The following is a 25275-nucleotide window of genomic DNA, read 5'->3' as shown; positions in this document are numbered from 1 at the left end:
TCATTGTTGAAATAAGGAGGTTGTATTTTCTTTAACCCTAAGAAAACTTTTAAAGAATCTTGAAGTCTCTTTCCATTCAGATGGTAGTTAAAAAGTAAATTTTTTATTTTCAAAGATCGGATATCTACTGAATCGGATGTAAATAAAAATAAAAGGGTTATCACTCATGCTTTAATTTGAGCATACTGTATAAGCTGTTATATTTGCGGGTTTTTTTTAATTTTCATGGCTTGCCGATCGGTCGTGAATTTAACAACGTACGAATTTTTTTTGACATTTGACATTTTTGACATTGTAATTGGTAACAATGTCCCCAACAGCAAATCTTCGCTATTGCAAACATCCTGTGTGGTGAAAATGTGGAAATAAGCACCTATATCTGTACAAAAAAAAGGTTGAAAAAGTTAAGTGAGTAATTCGAAAAGTTAGCTAAAATTTCAATTTTTTATTTCTCAAACAAAATCATAGTCTAAATTATTAAATAATTTATTTAACAATTAACAAAATCAGAGACTAAATTATTGAATAATTTATATTAAATAATTTATTTCCTGACTACATGTTTATCATTATTATTTAGATGTAGGGTTTTAGAGGCGCAGATATTTTTTGACATCTTGCAAGGTTTCAAAGAGACAAAATATAAAAACTGATTTCTAACGTATATGCCTATCCAATATTTTCCATATTGGATGAAATGAATATTTTGCTCCGCCCGCAAGATTATCATTGGTTAGTAAATGATTGTGTGCATGAAGCTATTGTTACATCACACTGAAATTACATTGCGTATTAGTTGCCAGGAGGTGTAGCAAAGGAGCGTCAATTTATTCACTCATATCTTAGACCCATGACTGTTTATATACCGTATATATCCCCTAAATCCTATTTGTTAAATGGAGTATTTGACTTTATCATGTACACAAAGCCCTCATTTATAATCTCACCTCTTCAGTTAAAGACATGTAGGGTCACTGTTTCATGCCCTTATTCATATTTCTCTGTTTTTCACTTTTTTTTATAGGAGTACAAATTCATCAAAGAATACGAACACGCCAACATCGACATCGCAACCTATGTCTCAGAGATCCTCCTTGCGATGAGTGGACAGAGTTGAGCCATGCTGTTAATTTAATAGACTTTCACTGTATATCAGGAGAAAACTCAAAACAGCCAAACATCATGCTCTTTGATAGTGCTATTCTTCATGTGTTTCACCATAGGACTCTCTATGCGTGGGACTGTTTTGAAAGGAGTCTTCTGATCTTGGGAGCGTTCACATGGCGTTTTAAATGGGACTTTTAATGGGACTGCTTCACAGTTCAGTGCTGATGAGAACAAAGGGTTCTGTGGGAACATTGCTGTTGTTCTTTTTGTGCTTTTTTATTGTGTTTGGGATATTACATCTAAAGTTTCATTTATTTCCCTCCTTAAAAATCAAAACAATTTTGGTGATTTGCTTGTAAGTGAACATAGCCTCGTGTTGCCAGCAACAAGGGTGACAGTATTAAGCCTTTTGGTCATGTTCTTTAACTCCCACCATCATCCAGATTAAATGTAATTTTGCCAAAAGGAGTTTGAATAAGCAAGAACTTGATCTGTTAACTGCCAATAAAATGGGTGCCCAGTAGGTTGCAAATCCAATATGATATGCTGAGTAATTTGAGCTTGGTTTCTCTTGTTGGAACGCTCCCCAGGGAGTAGAGAAAGTGCGGACAATGCATCTGGTTAAGCCAGGTCTGATGACCAGGAAATGATATATCTGTATACCACCTAGCAAAAATCATCCCAATACATTGTGGAAGATAATTATTAGGGAAATTCCATAAAGTATGTACATGTACATTCAACCCTACATGCGGGACCTTCATGAGATCATTTGTATTTTGTACTTCATATAAAATGATTCAATGCTCTCAAGTTTTCTTGGCTTAAGTAGTTCACGAAGTGGAATAATGATGGAAAAAATGGGGGTCAGACATGCAAAATGGTTGATTGATTTAAAATGGAATGGCCAATTATGATTTCAAAATGATCTTGAGTGGAGCATTTGATAAATAACTGTCTTGTAAGTGAATTCCACAGACAAAATGGATCTTCACTAGAGGAAACCTGTCTGAAAACTACATGAGGAAAGACAGTCACAAAGCTGGTATCCTCTTGCGTATTGTCTGCCGATTGTATCTTATGAAGTTCTCAACCAGTCTCTGGGGTGTTTCACAAAGATATTGGCAAGTTAAAGATGGCTTTATGTGTAAATGTCTGTAAGTATGAATAAAAAAATATGCACTAAAGGATTCTGGATGGTAATTGCTAAGAAATTAGCAACATAGCTTGGCATTTCAGTCAAATTTCAGATTTTTTCCAGTCAAAAATAATACACTGTCCCACATGTGCTTTTCTGTGGTGTCGATCTTCACTTTGATCATTTTCAGCTTAGATTTCATGATTTCACAGAGTTCAGTCTAGGTAAGAGTACAGATCTATATCTATGACGATAAAGTGACAATTTACTTTGGTTTTACAGACTTTCTCATAAAATCAGTGTTCATTGCAATATCATTAATGTATCTTTAAGTCTGAAGCTGCTTTTGATTTCTGAAATTATTTATCAAATCTAATTAGTGATATAGGAAATGTTAAAACAGGAAAGCCATTTCCAGTTTCATTTATGGTCTGAGCAGTCTATTTTTCAAATCGCTTGCCCAAGTTTGATATTCCTTTATTAAATAAAGTCATTTTGCAAGATTCCTGTCATCTTGCTATCAACTGACTTCTTTTGAATAAGACTTGACAGTAATTGATATTTATTTGCCAGAACTTGTGCTTCTAAATTTAGCTGCATATCGATTGTTTTCTGTGCATATGTACGTGTGTATATGTGTGTGAGTCTCTCTCTCTCTCTCTCTCTCTGTTTGTTTGTATGACTGTCTGTATGTTCCATGCACCATTGTGGGGGTTCAATGGGCACAATGAAAAAAAAACTTGTTATTAAGTAAGCCTCCTTCATGTATGTCATGAAAAAGCTCAACAGAAATTTCTGCAGTGTTTAAACATTGAAAGACATCTTACTTGTTTTTTGCATTATATGCATCAACTCTCAAATGATGATTTGTTCAAACTGTGCAGAAAAAAATTGCTTTTGACAGTCTCATCCATCCACAATGTGGTTTGTGACAAAAATACTCTGCATCTTTAACAATTTATCTGATGCCTCATGTCCTGCCAATTTTGTAATAATAATAATATACAGTTCTTGTATAGCGCATATCACAATTATGAATAGTATCTCTATGCGCTTCCAAAGGACTTGGATATTATTACCCCAGCTGTAGCTTGGTAGCCGTAATTCCTAAGATTACAGCGCACACGCATTTCAAGGAATAAATTCCTGCCAGGTACCCATCCACCTCACCTGGGTTGAGCGCAGCACAATGTGGATAAATTTCTTGCCCAAGGAAGGAAATTACGCCATGGCTGGGATTCGAACCCACGACCCTCTGTTTCAAAGTCCGGAGACGAATCCACTGGGCCACAACGCTGTACATAAATGTTGCTCAAGATTTCATATGACATCGTAGTAAAGCAAAGTAAAACTCGAGGCAAGATCTCAAAGGTTTTTGTGCAAAGGAAACATGAAGTCAAGGTATGCAAAATAAATCACTGTAATATTTGATTGTGCACATGTTTTGTTGCTTTGTGAATTTTAGCAAACTTTATTTAAAATGAATAATTTTTGGGCAATCATGGTTACAATGAATTAATTGCAATTATGATAAGCTGCATACAGTGTATGCCAAGTTGTAAATGTTCTAAAGGGAGTTTTGCTGCTATCAAGTGTGAAATATATGTATATCTGCCATGTTTTTTTATTACAACCAAGACGAAAGGATTAGTTAGTGTAAGTTTCAGTATTTGTAGTCATTATCATCATCATAATGATATAAACTTGAATTGCCACCACCATCATCACTGATATAATAATCACCATCATCATCATCATCATTCCCACAAGAACCAAACTTTGCATCAGCATACATATAGATTCAGAATATATACTACTTTATGATGTATAGGAGGGTTTCTTTCTGAAACCATGTTTGATGTGTAAAACCAGAAAAAAACTGTAGTATGTGTGATGCGTTGGTACTTTTCATACTAAATCTCATTTTGCAAAAGATGCTATTGTATAATTTCACATGACATGTCTCTGAATTCTTATGGTTTTCTGTAACAACATGGAAATCTGCTCTCATTTTCATGTTAACATGCCATATTGCCAAAGTTATTTGGGTTTTTAAGGAAAGTGACAATTAACCAAAGCCAATACCGCGAGTGCTCTTTGCAAACACTCAGGAAAATGTCATAATGTCATAATGTGCACTCCTGACTAGTTTCAGCTGTTTCTATTCAAATGAAGTCTAGATAGTAGGTATTAGATGATGGTTTATTTTCAGTTGGTCTAATAATGCCAATTCATCCAATTGCCAACTCGTCTACTATCATTTGGTCTACCCTCAATTTGTCCACTATCCACATGGTCTAATTGCCATTTCGTCCACTCTCCATTTCATCTAAAAACCAGTTGGTCCAATAGCCATTTAGTCCATGTACCATTTAGTCTAATTGGACTAAATGTTAAATTGGCAAAATGAAAATGAAACGAAAATGGGTATTAGACTAAATGGTTGTGAGATGAAGTGGTCATAGGCAAACTGGTGATTAGATAGAGTGATTATTGGACCAAATGGTTGCTAGACGAAATGTTGATGTACTGAATGGCATTACACTAAAAGAAGGTAGACAATGTGATGGGTGGACGAGTTGGCAATAGACAAATTGGCAATTTACCTTAGATGATATGAGGCCCATCGCAGATAGAGTTGCTATTAAACACAATTCTAAAAAATCAAACTAATCAACTAATCAGAAGTGCCCATTCGGTAGTTGCATTTGATTTTTTTAAGTTGCATATCAATCCTTTTTAAAAATCAAACCGTTGGATGTCAAAACTATGTTTATGCAATAGTTTTGAAGCTTTGTAATATCTAAATAAGAATACAAACAGTACTATCCACAAAGTATTGTCAGCTTAGGAAGTGGCTTACTGATGATCTACTTTTGAAAAGTTTTCCCTACTTCAAATAGGATTGTATAGATAGTCATGCATTGGATATTAGCTTCCTAGCTATTTTTCTTCTTTAGAATAACCCATTTAGCTAATCTTAAGGATAGCAAAATCTGTCATTGAGTATTGTCACCTGCAACAACAGAAACCCATTTATTGCAATATCAGTATTGATAAAATAGCAAAATTTATAAATATTCTGGGGAAATTTAATGAGATAATGTGAAATTTTATATCTAATGCATTTATAATGTATTACAAAGTCACTGGCTACCAATTAACTGGTATTTCTTGTTGCTGAAAATGAATTTACAGATTGTAAAAATGCTAATAATATGTTTGGTAGCATGGTATTACTTAAATGTAAGTTACCAGTGGACTTTCTTTGTTTAAAGTGAACAGTGTTAGCTTGAACGTACATAGGAAATATGAGAATGGTTCAATGGAGATAGAAAATTGTGAGAATTTGATATTTTTAGAAGAGAATCATGAATTTCATAGGTAATTGAGGAATAGGAGTGCAAAAATAGAATTTACATGTGTGAGTGTTTAATCGTGTTTGTGGACTCTGATGCCAAACTAATACAAAGAGAAATGGAGAAGTGAGGCCACTAGCTTTTTAAATGTATATTTGTGCTTGAAAATGCATGGAATCATGCAATTTGAATGGATATTTATTGCTTAGAATTGTGTTTTCCCATGCTTTGGATATGACAAAAGTTTTTGTTTTGTTTGTTCATCAAAAGCATAAATTCATGAAATGTGAAAAATCATGCCTTCTCCTGTTTTGTTCAATCACAAATTTGCCATACTGTCTTTACGTGCTGGGGAAAGACGGTGAATTTGTAAAATTGATATCTTGACACCCCCCCCCCCCCCACACACACACACACACCCCACCCAACATGGTACTTTGAAAATTGGGTTGTTTTCAGTTTTCTTATAGTGATGATGAATGGAGCACATTTGTATTTTGGAAGGCTGGTCATGTGTGACATTATTGAAGTGGATAGTTTGATGAAATATCTCCTCAGCCCTAAGATTCATTCATTGATTTTTGTTATGTTTTGAAAGTTACCTTTTTAATTTGCACTTGAATGTGCAGTGATTTCACTCTTGCTTGTGTCATCTGTGAAATGTTGACTCTTATTCTGATACTTCCTTCTGTTATTTTTAAATACAAAATATGATTTATTATGATCAATTTTCTGTTTGGATATTAGTATCTTACAATCAAGAATTACGATTTGTCAACTGGACATATGAATGAATCAAGAACGGTTCATATCTGATCCTGGATGCTATGTCAGATTTACTGGAATAATGCTACATTGTAATCGACTATATATCTCTGAATGAATCAATTTAATTCAGCTTAAATCTGAGTTGTGTTTTTTACCCCAGAATAATTGTTTCAAACTTTCATCTGGATTTAAGAGACTGAATTAGAAGTGTTACAGAAAAATGATGTCCCTTTTTTTTTCATTGTTCATCGGTTAATCCTAAATTTGCTTGCCTTGATCAAACAGGATGTGTAGTGTCTCTCATATGTTTATTATTGCAACATATCTTGAACTGCAAGAAAAAGCAACATCATAATGGGCATCTTGAAAAGTTTGTCACTTGGGTATCTTCCCAAAAGTCAGCGATGCATCTTTCACAGAGGTATCCTGCAAGCACCTTTTTATCACTTATCCTCACATTCATAATAAACAAAATGTGGACTTTGTGAAAGCTGCTATGAAGATCTTCTGTGAATCCCACTGTTACAGTGACTCTTCTGCATTCACCCTCATTTTGTCTATTATGATTGTGAGGATTAGTGATTAAGAGACTTGTATGATTCCTCTGTGAAAGACGATGCACTGACTTATGGTAAGGCGCCTTACAATGGGTAGACAGACAATCAGAAGGGATGAAGGTATTTTTATAAAATGTTTTTAAGAGATTTAACTCGCATTGATCAGTATTCTTGTGGGTCTGCTTTTCTGTAAAAAGGAGTCTGTATATTGTTTGACCATAGACTAGTCTATCAAATGGAAAATATTCAGTTTACACATTTTAGTTTAAATGCATATCTATTGCGCTTTACATTCATGAAAATTGTTGCATCTGTCATTAATTCAAGAGCACTTGACGCTCTATTGTCACACCTTTCTTTATTCAAGCTTGATGTTGGCATCAAACTTGTCAGCATTTAAGCCTGTCTAGAGGTTCGGTTAAGGTCCAATAATGGAAATTATATTGGAATATCTTCTGATTTAATTTTATAAAAGTGTTTGACTGTTAAACTTGTATTCTTCCATTTATTTTTATTGAATGTTTGAATTTGTTTGAGAATGTTTAGCATCCTCTCTTGGTAATGTTCTGGTTTTATTTTCATATCAGAAAGTTTAAACGATCTTACCCTGAGCCTTTTAATATAATATTTCACATTTGAGAAGTGGCCTCATGCTGAAAAGCAAAATAAGCTGTTATTTTTATTTTGTTCTGGATCTCGACCCCTCCAAAAAGTAATTCATGTGAAATCGCATAATACATCCATGAAATAATGACAGCCACTTGGGGAGGATTTACCAAAACTCAAATATTAAAAGAATAACATAAATTGTTATTTGCAAAGGGATATTTTTTTCTTTAAATAACTGTAGCCTGTTTCATAAAGAGTTGCAATTATGGTTACTTTGATTCTGATTGGCTGCTGGACCCTGTTACCATGTTACCTCGCCTTAATGACCGAGTTACAGCTGTTGTCGTTTATGAAACAGACCCTTGGTCTATGGTCAGACCTAAATGGAAAGCAGACCCCAATGTTTATAAATATACATGTATGCTAGAAGAAATCATGTAATTTGTCTCCTATGAACTTGAAAGTAACTTAGTAGAGAAGAATAGATATTTGATACAAGAATATTATCAAAGATGTTGGTTGTTTTTGTGTTTTAAACAAAATATAGAGAAGAATGTATTTATATATTATCTATATGACTGTTGGATTATTGTATGTCTCGTTATAGCCATATTATTTTGGTTCAAAATGGAAAATGTGATATCTGTTGTAAATGTTTATGAACTACTAAAAAGCCGTGTGTGTAATGATTTGTTCTGTTATACTATCACTGAACATTAAAAATGACAAATAAACAATGAAAATGTTTGGTTTTCTTTTTTTCTGTTTAATGAATCATTGTGATAGGTATGTCCAGAGGGAACAGAAAAAAAGAAGGAGAGAGAGAAGAGAAGAGAGCATGAAGTGAATAAAGATGAAAAAAAAAGTCGTTATATAAAGTGAAGGAAAAAGAAAACAATACAATGAGCTTTGAAATCGATTTCATATCATTCTTTAATTGCTATTCTGCATTTCAAATATTATTTGCACTTAAGAGACAAAGGAGAGTAGCAACCCCCCCCCCCATAAAAACCCCAGTTTAGATAAAGATATAAAAATACATAAGGAAGAAGCGAGGCTTAAAACGGTGAACGGAAATGGGAGAATTATTCGCATTTCACATATTTTCTTATGCAATCGTGAAATAAACTGAATGATACTTTAACCAGGTCGTGTAGATTACATTTTTTCTAATCCGAGAGAATATTGCACGGCACCATTAAAGAAAACCTACCAGTCTTCCTATTATTCATATTTATCAATCAAACACAATCCCTTTAGCTCCCAACATGGACAGATTAAACAATAGTGTTAATAGACATTTAATTAGCTTGATGTAAAACCTTGTACTTTTTATTTAATTATGGTTTATTACGTGGCAGTCATGTGACACTTTTCATCATTTAAGTTATGATGGCAACATCAGGCTCAAAGAACAATCTGAAATATATTATGTGGATTCAATTTATCATATTAAAAAGTTCATATTTGTATTTTTTGTCTCTGTCAGAAATATTGTAGTGCGTACAGACTCCAAACTCGACCTCAAAATTTTATATACGCCAATGTTTTCAGATTTCATTTTGTATCATAATCTGTTTCTGGATTTACCTTCGTGGCCCTTAAAGTGGGAGTGCTGGGGGTGCTGAAGCAACCCCTCCCCTAAGATGGGGTGCTGCGTAGGCCTATGTCATACACCATAGGCAGCAACCCCTGGGGATCAGATCAGTATGCTAAAAAGTATTAATTTGACCAAAATCACCTTCAGTTTGGAGTGATAACCATTTTTTTTTGCTTATCAGATTCTTTTCTGACCAAATTCACCTTCATTTTTTTGAGAGGCCATTTTTTCCTTGTCAATATATATTTTTCAATACCAGCACCCTCTCTTCCCAGGTCCCTGTTAACATTTTCTGTTAGGAAGGATCTATACTAACTGACTTTGTCCATCATTTTCAAGGGGGGGGGGGGGGGGTAACTGGTTAGTCTGATAATCCAATACATACTCATGAATTGAATGTATTGAAACGGCGTTGGCATATATTGGCACTTTTTTAGTGAAAAGGTATCAGAATTTTAATTTTTTATCCCAAATGACCTTTACTCTATCACTTGGAAGGCCATGGTAAGGACTGGTGATCAGTTTTTTTCAGGTCATGGTGAAATAAGCGACTTCACTTATTCATCGAATAAAATATGGGCTATTACACGACGCATAGCTTAATTTCTCTTTTTATTTCTTCTTTCTTCTCTTATTTTCCGCCCCTTTTCTGTCTTCTCATTTTTTCAATAAATTCCACTTAAGGGGTCATCCCCTTGCCCCATGGCGCTTTCACTGATACAGTGCCTGTCATCTTTTCGTCCTTTTTAAAAGTTTTTATACCGAATATTTCTTCACTCACTTTCAGATGCACAAATTTTTCGTACGGTATGCAAAGCGTGAATATACGCCCATATAACCAACTTCTCGTTCTGCGTGAAAGGTAGATTTTAGATAAAACGGCAGGTCGATATATTTAAACAAAAGTATTAAAATCCTGGTTCTTAAAACCATTCTATATACGACTCGCACAAAAACTCTCACTTAGGCTCAGCCCAAAGTGAAGTTAAATTTGAATTTGATTACTAAATTTGAAACAAGTACGAGAGAAGCTTTCTAAGCGTTGTGAGTGAAGCTTTCTACGTCGATAACAAAACTGGATCCATTTTTCTTCCACACTGCTGCTAACTTTCCTTCTTTTAACACTTGACCACCGGCTTTGGTCAGTCTGACATAGCTCCATTCGAAGAGCCGTTCGCTGTCCATGTCATCTCCGACTTCCTGCACGCTGATTCCCAGTTTTGTCCCGCCAAGTTTTCGGAACCAGCGAAAAACAGCCTCTGGTGAAATGGACAAGTACAAAACACAAAAGACAAGTTAAATATAAATGTATTAAAAAAAATGTTTTAAAAAATTTATATAAACGTTGAATATATGATGGACACGTACAAAACACAAAAGACAAGTTAAAATGTATTACTCTCCAGAGTCGTTGGATTACATGTATAGGCTATATTACTTGTGTTTCCAAAGATAATGTTCATATTAGTATTACCTTTAGTCAATATTGATCAAACTACAAGCACCCCAATTTAAAGATTTATATTTAAAAAAATGTTAAACAATAACAAGAAAGGAAATTTTTTGTCCATGAAATGATATATATTAACATAAACATTATTATCTTTTCATCCCACTCCCTCTTCAAAACGAAATTAATGATGGACCCGCCCTGGCATATCTTTAAGGGTTTCACGCATTGTATTTTTTTCCACTGAGCAGTAGAAGACCTTTCTTGGTATCAATAATTAAATGCTTTATCCGGAAAGTTGTCATTTGATAACAACACAAACTTTTTTTGTAGACATTAAAAACATATTTCTTGCCATCAAGAAGTCGGTTAATTGGTTTGAAGGATTGAAAGAAAATGGATTAGATTTTAAAACGACATTCTATGCATGCTCCGACCGTCCGACGTACCATATCTGTTAAACCGTTGGTGGGTGTTTCATAAAGCTGTTCGTAAGTTAAGGACGTTCCACAGTTAAAGTGAAATCCATGTCATTTTCACCAAACTTTGCACATAGATACTTTAGAACCTTAATATTCGAAATATGCAAAAATTAACATAGGTCCATGAGCTTGATTTTTTGCTATAGAGCTTCAAAGTTCACCCAAATTGATGTTCTCAAGAATTGCGCATTCAAAAGAATTTGACATTTTTAGACCGCCCAAGATTACTACAATGAGTTTAAACCTCCATTACTCATTCAAAATACATGAAAAAGTCATCAAATTTCGCAAGAGAGTTAATAATTGTATCGTTAGAATGGAAAATCTATTAATAGTGCTATTTGTTTGCAATTTTAAGTTTTACAGCACTGTCAGTTCTTAAAAATGGCGTAAAAGATAACAAAATCCCAATCTAAAAAATGTAAAATTTCAGTAACAAACTACAAACGTACAATAAATGCTGCACTTTATTCAAAATCCATGTCATTTTCACCAAAAATTGCAGAGTTGTAGAGGAAGGTATACCTAAGAGGTACAAACATTAAAAAATAGGGGTTCATGTGCTTGTTTTTAAACTATCAGCATTTTTATTAGAGCAAATGTGCTTTTTAAAACACCAAAAATGGGCCGAATGCTTAGTATCTATGTGAAGAAAAAATCAAAACCACTCTACCATTTATTCAAACTCGGGCTAATATTCGTGATTCTTGGCAGCACTGCAGAGTAAAGTATTTTGAAATTGTAGAGAATATTTTTTGAATGGTCCATGGAATAATTCAATTTTTTAGCTTCATGAAATAACGCATCGGATCTGCAGTTAAAGTGCAGAAGATGAGAAAAATCAGTTCATATCCGCAGCTAATTAATCACCTGTTCATCCATTGTGACGTCAGCGCGCAGAGTGTAAACTATGCGCAGATCATAATGCGCACAAATATAACTGTGGAACGTCCTTAAGAGCGACTTTAAGAACGATTGGTGATTCTTTCTAATGGCAAATATGGTATATTCATTAGCGATGGTTTTGCGCGTAAGAAAGGATCACCAGTCGTTCTTAAAGTCGCTCTTAACTTACGAACAGCTTTATGAAACGGCCCCCCGGGGGCGGGATGCATCATAAAGAGGTACGCATAATTTTTACAATTGATTGTAACTTTTTGCATAAAAGTTTTCCATAGACATACAGTTACGATTAATTGTACAAAATTATTGATTATATCTTTTGTGCTACAGGGCTGAAGTGTGAAATCCCCAAAGATACAAAATGCTCTTCTCTCACATGAGTATATGTTGCATATTATATATTGTATTCAGGCGATTCGACGTGTGCGACCTTTCACATTCTACGATGTTTTAGCAGCCGAGGTTTTCAAATGGCAAGTGCATTTATAGAATCGGTTAGCAGACCATGCTTTTTATCCCTTAACCTTCTGCAATTTCTAAATTTAGAAGTAAATCGATTTGATGGCTTAGATTCTTTCAAATTGGCAAACGTTTGACCTCCTTTGGATGGAATTCTACTTCTTTACAGGGATGCATTTTTTCTTACTTATTCTTTCTTTTAAGATTATTGCGAACTATAGTTTTTATAATTAACGTATGAGAGGTATAAACAAAAACGACATTGCTTGATATGCCCATGGTCTTCATTATACTACCCTCCCCATATAAAGGGTGGAGCCTATAGGTATAAGGCATGATAATAGTAACATCAAACTACTACTACTACTACTACACTACTACTACTACTATACTACTACTACTACTACTACTACTACTACTACTACTACTACTACTACTACTACTACTACTACTACTACTACTACTACTACTACTACTACTACTACTACTACTACACTACTACTACTACTACTATACTACTACTACTACTACTACTACTACTACTACTACTACTACTACTACTACTACTACTACTACTACTACTACTTCTTCTACTTCTACTACTACTACAACAACAACTACTATTACTACAACAACAACAACAACAACAACTACACTGTAAAAAATGAGCTTGTATAGTGACTGCACTACGAGTGCTGATTTTTAGTTCAAATTTAAACTAGAAAATCAGCACTCGTAGTGCAGTCACATATACAAGCACTTTAAGTGCTAAAATAGCACTTCATTTTTTTTACAGTGTACTACGAAGAAGAAGAAGAAGAAGAAGAAGCAGAAGGAAGAAAGAAAGAAAGAAAGAAAGAAAGAGAGAAAGGAGAATTATTATAATTCATGAAGAGGAAGGCATATAAGGAAATTAAAGGGTATGCGAGAGGGGTGAAGAGAGAGAGAGAGGAAGGGTGAAGAGATATATAGAGAGAAAAAGAAAAGGAGAAAAAGAGACAATCAGAGTCACGGTGAGAAGGGATGATGCAAGCGCAAAACTAAAGAAGGAAATGCACTGAGATTCATAGGATGCTAACAAGCACCTAGCTATCCACTGACCTGGTGATTTCTCCTCCATGGGGCTACACCCCGGGTACATCATGTGAGCATTGGGTGAGTAGAGTTTGCTTCCGATTCCCGCCAAATCCTCGAAGTTGAAGAGGGTCATCTGCAGACGTCGCCTTTCGAGCACGAACCCGCGAACCGCAGTCCTAGTCGAAGACGGAGTGGCAGCCATGTTGAAACATTAATGTCAAGCTGAAAGCAGTTAGTGTTGTCTCCAAGGCGAAATTAGGACACGAGATTAGGTCGTAACCATATCAATTTGCAGATACAGGAAATTCGAATGGTATAGGATACTAAGAAAAGTCCAAAATCTTGTTGACACTAAACTTGACATTAGAAGCGCATTTATAGTTAGAAACCGATCACATTTAACTGATCATGGATTCAACTATACTGTAACTGATGATTATTCGTCAGATTATAAATTTAATGAATGATTTCCCAAGCAGCATCCCACTTCACTTAGGAATGGTTGAAAACGGGTCTGGAGATGTTGAACCAACCGAGAGGAGAGAACCACGATGAGCAAACAGCCCTTCGAGGGATGCAAGAAAAAGGAGATGCATATCAAACCACTTTAGACGTGCACATGTCATTATACATCTTGTGTGTAGTATACTGGAATCAAACAGGTGACATAGTCCTTTACTGTATGCTCATGTATACAGTCAGCTAGGGGGGCGTTCACACTTGATTTGTAAATCAAACTGAAGAGTAAGGCAAACGACGGGGATGAGTGCATGAAAACCGTAGAAATCGTTTTCATTTCATATTTTATTTTGTAACCGCTATTGTTTGGAAACAAAGTATTGAAGAAAATTGGAGTATGATAATTTCTAAGTTCTTAAACATGCTAGAGTTCGAATTGAAAAAAAAGTAAATAATAAGGAATTGCTGGAAAAAAAGAACGTGAAATAAAGAAAGTGAAAAGCGGGAGAAAGTAAATTTAGAAAATAAACAAAAGGATAAAAACGGGCCGAGGAGGGGGAAGTAAATATAGGAATGCATAGAATATCAGGACGACGAAGAAGAGGAAATAAGGGAAGGAAGAAGGACCGTAATCAGTTTAAAGTAGAGAAAGAAGAAGGAGAAGAAGAAAAAGAAGAGAAAGGAAAAGAAGAAGAAACTTAAAAAGAAGGACAAAATTAATTAGAATAAGAAAGTGGTAACTCGGGAGAGAATGGAGGGAGGAGGTATAGTATTTTGAATCGTTCTGGCAAAGGGGGTTACATGGGGTATCATAAATCATTCGAAATCATGATGATGGTTAATCATTCACAATGGGGGCAAAGTGTGTTTGATTAGTAAATGATGTATATTAGCTTTTTGAACGATGTAGTTATGATGTTAGTGAAATCTATAACATCCAAAATAACTATTTTGACGTTGGAGCGAAATGTTATATATCAAGTGAACATCCCCCTTTCTCATACATGGAAAAGAGAAATAGATAATAGAGCACATTCCAGAATTATTACAAAAGGATGGGTCAATATTGAACGTATTCCTGTGTAACTATATATCCCGCATTATATAAGATTATCATTGGCAATCACAACGACATCATGTTCGGATATAATGACTCAGCCCACAATGTGTGCATAATTCATATCGATATTATAAAGTGGTTCGATAAAAGGTGAGCTGATAATTCTGTCTGGAAAAAGGAAAATGAATGGATATGACCAAAAGGCAAATATGTTATAGGTCCCCGAACTTTTTTTGCACTTAACCAATTTAAAATATTATAATAATACGTTATTAAATCTTGTTCACTACTTTCGTTCCTCAGTCATTATTCATCATTTTGTACGATGTATATCTTTTTTTATTACAAAAAACGAAATACAATAAACGAACTGGTAAAAACGCTGTGAAAATTACATAATGTCTCGAATATTTGTTGCTACTAGTTACAACGAATGATTGAATGTTTTATCACTGAAATCCATTCCCCCAAATCGTAACTAATATTTTATATCTATTTTTTACCGCTTGCACTAGAATTCAACAGCTGTTATTTCCGCATTGGTACACCGTGTATTTAAACATATTTTTTCTATCGATAAAAAGAGTTTGCATTAGTTATGACTCATCACCCCATCTCTCCCTCCCTCTCTCTCTCCCATTCTCTCTCTCTTTCTCTCTCTGAAACAAAATCCATAACTCTGTGTTTGCTGGAGGTGTTATCATTGTCATCAATGTGACGTAGGCTGGCGAAGCTCTTTTCATGTTCGGGGTAATGAGGGGTGAGAACTAGCACCACCTAATAGAGCTCCAATGAATTTGAAGAAAATGTTTATAATTGGCTGGTGTAGAGGTCAATCATGAATAAATTTAAAAAAATCATTAAGGTCGTGGAAGTAAATATTTTTGTGGTTTTTAAATAGAGTAAAGAAGAATATGAATCTTGCTTATAAATAAATTGCATTTCAGAGTGTTGTAATGAAATGTCAGATACATAATTATTCAGATGTTGTTTTCAATCTCAAAGCAAGAAAAAAGAGAATAAATTTTATGAACAATTTATAGGTTTAGCAGAACCAAATCTAGGTAAAACATGACTTTATTTTAAATAAGAAAAAATGTAATAACAACGTTAAAGTTTGTGATAAATTGGATAATGAATTTAAAAAACCCTCATAGCATAGCCGATCAAAAATAAGATCACATTGTTAAAAAAACCCTGATTTTACAGGGGGAAAAGAAGATTTTGCAGAAAGCAATAACAGAATAATTCTGTAAATTCATAAAACAGGAATAAAACTGCAATTTAATAGAACAGGTCTGTTTAAAAAGGGGAAAAGGGTGTTTTCTTTAAGGAAATTTGTAAGGTTCCATACACCAAATACCAATTTCCTGTAAGATTACGCAATCTGGTATAAGATTACAGGTGTTCTCGAGACTCTGCTGCAGGAACTTCTTTTATTTTAAGGATACATTTTCTAACAGTGCAGAATGTCACTCTCAAATTGATAATTTAATTAGTAGATTATGGAAGTTGATGAGGACAACTCTTCCATTTACTTTGTAATTCATTATATCAGAAATGGTTTTACCCTGTTTGTATAGCCATTTCCCTCGGATAAGTAATCAAAATATAACTATAGATAACACGTTTTTCACAAAGAACTTATACTTTTGAGTGAAAGTTATTTTAAAAGATTTTTTTAGTTGATTACCCCTTTTTCGTCCGATTCCTATAAACCAAATATCGACCCTTTTTTCGACAGAACTTTTTGGGACAAGGTGAACCCCTACAAAGGGTTAATTATTTGCTTAGATTATTATAATAGGTACACACGATTGCAGCCGATCAGATTTCAGAAATACTGGAGACAAAACAAAACTATGATCTTTAAAAGGCTAAGGGAGGCTTGCTTGCTTCAGAATGACATTAAAGAAAACATGACCACATGACATCATGGGACAGAATCTTGTCAAACTTACTGAAATGTATATGGGTATCTGCAGGTAAACGGGGGGGGGGGGGTGATAACGTCCCCATCATTATGATTGCCCCTATGAGATGTTGGATTGTACAAAAATACGCACCAATTCAATTTTATTCAATTCAATTCAATTCAAAATTTATTTCAATCAATCAGTCATAAAAATACAGGTATATACAAATTAGATAAAAACATGTGATTAGGAGCCCCTGGAACTTTTCATTTTAAAAACTTGTGGGTGGGGCACCTCCATGATACAATTAAATGCAAATAAATATAAGACATACATAAAGAGTAAACAACAAATAACATTGAAATACAATTATAAAACAATAGGCTAATATAGGGGGGGGAACAAGAGGTAATAATTATAAATCATAGTGACCTACAGTGTGCTATTGGCAGGATTTTCATACTGAGAGAAAAATTCAACTTTCAGAAGTTTTTAAAAATTATTTAGAGTTTTAATTTGTTTAATATCATTATTCAAATCATTCCACAGCTTGATTCCTCTACAACGTAGAGAATTTGGGGTAATTTTAGTTTTTGGAAGATGAAGATCTGCTTAATGACGCATAAAGTATGAATGGTAAGAGGAATTTGTGTTGAAGAGATTTATTAAAAATATTTGGCAAGAGATTTGAATGGTAACTGCGCTTCGAACCCGGGTTTCGAATTTTGAGACCATTGCTCTATACCAAAATGATCGTGGCTTCCCATGCAAATACGAAAGAAGATGAATTCATGTCTTGACGAGTTTTTTTTTTAATAATCATAATAACTGCAGCAATAAGATTGAAAGACAGTGATACACGTCGGAGTTAATAAAAGTTGGCTCCAGAACTCCCGGTAAAATAAATCTTGCAAAGCCGTCTGCTTCTTATAATTGGAAAGGTTTTGCAGAAATGGCGCCAGTAACACCCCCGGCTAACAAATGCCGATCTTAGTGTACCGTGGCGCCATATTCCTCCTGATCGTGAGGCTTGTTATTATGAAGAAGTTATAACTCATGCATGAATCATGTTCTTTAAAGCTCATCCCTAAATTATGAATAACTTCTCTGAAGTTTTGCACGTGATAATGATAATTTATCATAACAATGGTATAAAAGAATTCTCATCGTCGGGATCGTTGCGGTTGGAGATTCGTGCACCCCTCAAAACTGGAGCGTCCTCGCTCTGCCACCTCGCCTAGAGTTCCATGCATATTATCCAGTTGCCTACCGTATGTGTGTGTGATGTGGCGCTTTCTCGCCGAGGGGGACGCATCAAGTGTGTGGAATTAAAACTAAGGGCAGACGACACTCTAGCAGACAATAATAGGAGTCTCATAATGATTTTTAGGTGCGTTTTTAGAGATCTCAGCTTAGCATCGTCGACCGGTATGTCTCTACCTTGCTATATTATCTTCATCTGACATTCAAATCACCTGCAGTGTCGTGGGATGTGTTTAGGAAGGAGAGGGTTAGAACTACGATGAGCGTGATGACATTCTCGAATCTGTATTAGGGGTAATGAAAATGCTTGCTCTTCCTGGCATTACTCGCCGACAATTTGTAGGGATCAATTTTGTGAATCAAGTCCACTTTCGCCGCGGCATCAATTTCAACCTTTACTCGATTCCAGCATTCCAAGCCTTCCCCGTTACTTTGGGATAAGAACTTAAAATCAGTAAGTATGCTTTATAATATTCATATTTTTTTCTATAATTTTACAATATAGCAAATATTCCATAATTAAACTTATTATTTGTTGATCGTTGAATCAATTATGATTCACCCATTCGTTTGTTTTTCATTATGCTCCAGTGCACAAGGAAACTATTCTTCTTTTTTTTGCGGGTGAGAAACTAAAACTGAAAACGTCGAACCGAACTTCAGCTGGAATTGTGAGTGATTAACTATTCGTTTATGAAGGTTGTCTAAACAATGACGCATAGTTCAAGAGTCTGGCGTCTACAGCTGCAAAATGCATACAAAACAGCTTTCGATGTGTCAAGATACATTTTGATAGATCCATGCTTATCTCTATTCAACTAATAAAACATATCCTTTGAAATGTGGAATCTAAATTTAAATAATTCACTGCGAAGATTTTCTAGCAACATCATGTGTCTGTAATTAAACGACAGGTTCCTTGTCGTTGGTTTAATATTGTACTAAATACTGTTTCAATAATTCTCATGAAAATTCAATTAGAGAATTAGGCTTCACTGAGGTCAATTCTCCTCATGCACTCCTCTTTAGTAAAGGTATGATTGAAATATATTAATATCATATGAAAGAGTTTCCGGGATGATTATGCATGCATGGCCCTGGGAAAAAAATCCTTGGGGGTGCTGCGTGTGTTATTTTCCATAGACAGCACCCCCGGTGCTGCGTGTGTTATATTCCATAAATAGCACCCCCTGCAAATGAGGTAGATATGACAATTGGCAGAAATGTATAGTGAAAATGAACCATATTTTTTAGGGAAAACTTCATTTTTTCGCTTGTCAAATTCACTTCAACACCCCCACTCAAAATCGTTCCCAGGGTCCTGTATGCATGTATTATACACTGTAAAAAATGAAGTGCTAATTTAGCACTTAAAGTGCTTGTATAGTGACTGCACTACGTGTGCTGATTTTCTAATTTAGATTTGAACTAGAAACTCAGCACTCGCAGTGCAGTCACTATACAAACACAGTAAGTGCTAAATTAGCACTTCATTTTTACAGTGTATACCAACATGAAATAAAAATGTGAACTTGCAAGAATACAGCTTTAAGAGTATCGTCCTTCATCAAAATATTTTGATTACTATTTGAACATTTTAAAATTTACTATTCACATGATGACTAATTCTATGTTTGATGTTTATAACCACAAATGACCACCGTGGTGATGATAGTTACCAACCACCTTAACAAAGAAAATATGTTTATTAAACCAATTTTGCGGGTTACAGTGGTTGGGTATATATCAATTAATTCGTCATAATGATTTTATCTCTTGTTTATCCTATTTATTTACATATTTCCGCATTATGAGAAGGGGCCACCCCTTTCTGTCAAGCTATATGATATATGCTAAACAGGTATTCAGATTTTGGTCGGACGAAGGTGTGGGGCTGAGAACTTCAAATTCATACCCATGTCTATTTTGTTTAGCTGTAATAGACACCAATAGGATTTTGGGGATGAAAATGGACCCATGTCTAAAGATTTTGATTCTTTAATATTTTAAATGGCCAAGACTCGTATTTTTCGTGAGAAATATGACCCATGCCTAAGTTTTTTTTTATGGAAAGGGGACGAATGTTTCAGGTTCTGTCATAAAAAACTGACCCTTCCCATTGACACATACCCAATATACATGATATACGTATATCCCTTCTGGCCCTATTGCCCCCCTTAAAGAGACTATACGCCCCTGCTTGTATGAGCTCTATCGAATTTTATTTATGTAATATAGTTTTGCCCAATTTTGGTGTTAAATAAACAATATATGTACCCTATTTATGAATTCCTGCAAAACAGTCCTTAAAAAACGTTTCCTTTTTTAGATCACGATAAAAAAAAAACAGGTTGCCTTTTTGCGCACGATTAACTTTATAGAAATGTATCCTCGTAATAATTCTAGAAGGCCTTAAAATGTTAGAATGTTAAGCTCTAGGTACATTAAAATATACAAAAAGGACAGGCCACCGAGGCCACCGTTCGTCATTAGCGTACGGAGGGGGGGGGGCGGGGGCCGGGGACCATGCCCAAAAAAGTTCTACGACAAAAAAAATGATAAAACGATTATCGTTTGCGGTGCACAGAATTTCGTTATTTCTCGGAGTTTTGAATGAAGATTTAAAGCGCTAAACTGCTAAAGTAATGTAAAATTTCCAGCAATAAATACAAATTCAAATGAAATCAAGGCTCAATAATTTAGGAATATTAAGGCAATATCTTTCGATTTCAGCTGATACCATATTATGCTTGATATTCTTTCCAGTGTAAATAAACACTTTTTTCTTGCTTTGAAATCAATAACTATTTTTCTCAGAGATTGGCCGACCAGATTCACAATGGCATGCAGCGCGTCATCAGCGACCACGGGAAACGATGAACTTGACGTCTCGATCACGGAGGCGATCATTCAAGCCCATTCTATGTACGACGAACTCTATAACACCCGGCAGCTCGAGAAGGTGGTCGATTGCATCTATGCCGAGGATTGTTGCGTCATGATGGAAGGGCGTGATGTCATCAGGGGAAGGAAAGGTGAGTTGAATTGTGCAATAGTTTTCTGAGTAACCTTAGATCATAACTCACGATTGCACGGGGTCAGTTTTTGGTTATCTGTATATAAAATTTGACATTTTATTCTTTCCCTAAATAAAATAGATATATACACATAACTGCAAGTCGTCATGTTTTAACATCTTAATAAACATAACTTTGTAGGCCTGTAGCGCAGTTTTCATATTCAGCTGTATTACCGTTCATCGTTGGAAATGACAAGCCATGTCTTGGCTTTTAATGCACCACTCTTTTTCCCTTTGTTGGATTACTCTTAGAAACTCATTACCATTCGACCTTTTGGGGATTTCCAGAGCGGAAAGGTCACCGTCATGTTAACTATGAAAAGGATAATCGCAAGCTTAAAAAGCAGTCTCAAGTTATGAATAATGATAACCTTTTAAAAGCATATAGAGAAAATGAAGAAAGCTATCAGAAAAAGAAAGTTGGACAGAAAAAAATAGAGATAGAGTGATGAGGAATGGGAGGACAGAGTTAACGAAAAGGGAGATGGAGATAGATAAAGGATTAAAATCACATCGAATAAAATCTACTAAAATTTGAAAATAGTCAGAGGGACGCTTCATAGAATTCCTATTGAAAATGACTAGCTAATTTGTAATATAATACAGAAAACAGCGTTAGGCATGAACTATACTTTATTCTATGAAGGCGAGATACCACGATCGTGTGCGGTTAAGCTTGAATTGATGACGTCTTTATGAAAATGAACTATGATTAAAAATCAGATTTGATGCACAATACTAAGATTTTGTTAAACAATTTGGTTTCTTACAGCTTTACTTGAGCTTCTCTGTGGCTTTTCAAAGGACCCAAGTCACCATAGGGTTGAAAGCACAGCGATGGAGATTCGTGAGATCACAGCACCGGGACAGAGAATTTACGAGCTGGGTCGCTATTCATTTTTCGACATCCCAAACACGGGACGCGCCGACGGCAGACACGTGATCGTCTGGACTCGAATTGGCGGGAAATACCTGATCACTTTGCAAAGTATAAACCCGATTACATGAGGGTGATCGTATGCAGGTGTTTTCTACATCGCAACAGCATTTAAACTCTAAACAGAGTGAAAACAAAAAAGCTATAAGAGCAGACTTTTCTTGTGAAGAAGTGAGCCTAGATTGTTTAGATATTGCACTAGAAATTATTTTTCTTCTATTTTCTAAGTACCTTTGAGGCACGGGACACTTACATTTTTTTCTCCGAATGTGGTGCACGATTCTCATTAAACAGGAACAATTATGAATGAAGAGATCAAATAGATAGAGTATAGCAAGCTGATATTTACTAACAAACACAAGCCCATCGTCGTACGATTGTGACTCCTTCGGTTGCAGTGCAATAACTATTTTGTCACCGTTTCTTCTGTGACAAGTTAGAACCGCTAAAGCCCGCGTGTCATCCTTTATTCAAAGTAAAATGCCTTGCTCAAGGGTAGGAGTGCTGTGTCAGGAATCGAATCCCAGATTTCTATGTCATGAACGTTGAACACGATATCGTCCTATCGATAGTCATAACCAATATGTGACTACATTTAATTCTTATGAGGCTAATAATGTTAACTCGAAAAGATCATTTTTCTGAAATCATGAATGTACCAATAACTTCATCTTGACAATGAGAATAACTTTATTCAGAATGGATGGGTGTTGACCAAGCTGTCCTTAAGTTAGCAGTGCCTTCATCACGAGCGACTGTTGATCCCTTTTCTTGTGGTAAAACTAAATGATATACACCAGGGGCCTAGCTGTTGCATAAAACTTTTGCCAAAAAAATCTGGCAAATAAACAAAAACTCTGGCAAATACATTATGCCACGCCACTACACATTAAAAAAATCTAGTCAGAAATAGCTATGTTCTAGTAAAATACGACTGGAAAATAGTCAAATATGATTAGGATAACAGTTGCACCCAGCTGACCCTATTAACTAGTCATTTTTGACTGATTTGTTTTTACTTGTCAGAGTGTATACTCCAGGGCACGGGGTAACCATGGAGAGGGCCATCAGGAATCTCGCTATCGAAACGTAATTCATCGAGCTCTACTCTGAAAAGTAATTATAATTACCAATGTATATCACCCCTTGAATAATGCAATGATTTATTATAGATTGTAACCATTAATCGTCGATGTCATCATCATCATCATCATGATCGCCATCGTCATCATCATCATAATCATCATCACCACCACCACCACCATCATCATCATCATAATCATTCACCGTTATCATTAATATTATCATTATTGTTAATATTATTCTTTTTTATGCTTGTTACCATTGCAATATTCTTTTTTTCTGAGAGAATCATTTTCATTACAATATTGGAAATTAGAATTATCATATTAGTACACAGTTTGCACTTTGACATTATATCCCAACAATTTTATCTAATCAAAGTCCTGGATGTTGTGAATGATGAAGTTTAATTTTGACGGATTGGATGGTGTTATTTTTTATTGCAATTTTCAACTGACTCAGCTTCACTGCTCATATTCTCTCCCGGTATTTCCTGCAATAAAAGTTATATAACACAGAGATATTATTATAAAATATTAAAGGGCTTTTTCTATGATAGAAATTATTTCTAATGAGATTGAAATGTGTATTGATATACACTCTAAAAAATGAAGTGCTAATTTAGCAATTAATGTCCTTGTATAGTCATAGTGACTGCATGCACTGAGTCAAAGTTCAAATTTGAACTAGAAAATCAGCGCTCACGGTGCAGTCACTATACAAGGACATTAAGTGCTATATAAGCACTTCATTTTTTTAAGTGTAGAAAATAATGCATTAATTTTACCGAACACAACTAGAATGCTCTAATAATGTGTGTTTTTTCAAGCATCTCAGATAATGCACACCTTCATGGCCGGGGGCAGGTTTGCATCCCTTCCTCACTCGATACTACATTATGTGCACCCCAATCATGACAGTGCCCTGATCAGTGTTTCGGCAAAGATCTGCATTCATACTATCAAATTATACGACAATGCTGGAATAATGGAAATTTTGAAATTCGATACTACCCACATCGCTTAAGAGTTGAAATGGTGATTACGTGTGATAATGCAAATGAATATGAGAAAGAAATGGGAATGAATAACATTTTTTTTTCTTCAAATACTTGAGTTGAATATATAACAGCAGTTTACTTTATATAGCATTTGTGATCGCTAATGAAAATGTGTATCAACTCGTTATTACTGAATAAAGAACGCAATACAAAAACCTCTGAGATTCCTATTTGTTCAAGTCTAATTATAAAGGTTATTTGGAAAAGAGTCCGACAACAGGTTTGCATAAAATGTGCCACTTCTTTTGTCCTTTGATTAATTTTTAATTCTTAGCATTTTTTTTCTGTATTTCTCCTTTTCTATCCCCCTTTCCATTTCCCCTTCTCTTTTCATATCTCTCCCTTTATCTCTCTCTCTCTTTCTTTGTCTCCCACTCCTGCATCATCTTCCTTTCGCAGCTGATATTAGGTTTCATTTACCATGTTCTTGTTTCATTTCACGTCATTAAGAGTTATTTTCCGCCAATCCTTAGTGTATCAGCAGGAACTATTGAAATCAGTCTAAAATGAATAAGAACAAGTGAACAATGCAATGAAAATAATACAGAACCCTATTTATAAATGAAACCAAATTACAATTGTTTTTTGCTCAATCCGAAAGAAATCTGATTTCATAATAATGCACATGTTTAATCTTAACAAAAAATAAATAAATAAACAATATGGCACAAATCCCTACACTGATTTGCGAAATCCCTTTGTTACGTCACGCCTAGCTCTAAAGCATTTGCGCCAATCACACAACGCCGACTGGAACTACTTCGCACAATAGTGTGATTTCATTGTTACGTCACCCCTAGCGCTCAAACTTTGCACCAATCAGAAACCGCAAAATGTGCCGTGACAATGAAAGGCCAAGACGTAGCTAGGCGCTTAACAACACACGATATCGAGGACGCTAGCTATAGC

At 35.0% G+C, this 25275-nt stretch overlaps 3 protein-coding genes across 3 annotated transcripts in view; 2 read left to right on the top strand and 1 right to left on the bottom strand.

Annotated features, from left to right (window-relative positions):
• The window catches only part of LOC129269348 (dual specificity mitogen-activated protein kinase kinase 4-like), a 30655-nt gene extending 22374 nt beyond the window's left edge, over positions 1 to 8281 (top strand). The window contains exon 12 of the mRNA XM_054906841.2: positions 1025 to 8281. Coding sequence (XP_054762816.2) covers positions 1025 to 1117 — 93 coding nt within the window. The 3' untranslated portion in view covers positions 1118 to 8281. The remainder of the gene's footprint in view (positions 1 to 1024) is intronic.
• A 5-nt stretch (positions 8282 to 8286) lies between these two features.
• LOC129270016 (uncharacterized) lies at positions 8287 to 14165 on the bottom strand. Its single transcript, XM_054907446.2, has 2 exons — positions 13534 to 14165; positions 8287 to 10397 (listed from the first exon to the last, which is right to left on the bottom strand). The coding sequence occupies exons 1-2, from the start codon at positions 13709 to 13711 to the stop codon at positions 10174 to 10176; spliced, it is 402 nt and encodes a 133-aa protein (XP_054763421.2). The 5' UTR covers positions 13712 to 14165; the 3' UTR covers positions 8287 to 10173.
• Positions 14166 to 18227: 4062 nt separating this feature from the next.
• Positions 18228 to 24528, top strand: LOC129270015 (uncharacterized). Its single transcript, XM_064105654.1, has 3 exons — positions 18228 to 18661; positions 21025 to 21242; positions 22059 to 24528. The coding sequence occupies exons 2-3, from the start codon at positions 21047 to 21049 to the stop codon at positions 22292 to 22294; spliced, it is 432 nt and encodes a 143-aa protein (XP_063961724.1). The 5' UTR covers positions 18228 to 18661; positions 21025 to 21046; the 3' UTR covers positions 22295 to 24528.
• Positions 24529 to 25275: the final 747 nt, after the last annotated feature.

Source organism: Lytechinus pictus, chromosome 10 (genome assembly GCF_037042905.1).
Source record: "Lytechinus pictus isolate F3 Inbred chromosome 10, Lp3.0, whole genome shotgun sequence".
NCBI classification, from domain to species: domain Eukaryota; kingdom Metazoa; phylum Echinodermata; class Echinoidea; order Temnopleuroida; family Toxopneustidae; genus Lytechinus; species Lytechinus pictus.
This window is presented reverse-complemented; position numbering and strand designations above follow the sequence as displayed.

What these genes read in the sequence shown, in the direction of transcription:
- LOC129270015 (XM_064105654.1), top strand. Translation starts at nt 21,047, where the DNA reads ATGGCATGCAGCGCGTCATCAGCGACCACGGGAAACGATGAACTTGAC. An exon ending in TGTCATCAGGGGAAGGAAAG is followed by an intron (nt 21,243 to 22,058) that starts GTGAGTTGAATT and finishes GGTTTCTTACAG; the next exon opens with CTTTACTTGAGCTTCTCTGT.
- LOC129270016 (XM_054907446.2), bottom strand. Translation starts at nt 13,711, where the DNA reads ATGGCTGCCACTCCGTCTTCGACTAGGACTGCGGTTCGCGGGTTCGTG. An exon ending in CATGGAGGAGAAATCACCAG is followed by an intron (nt 10,398 to 13,533) that starts GTCAGTGGATAG and finishes CCATTTCACCAG; the next exon opens with AGGCTGTTTTTCGCTGGTTC.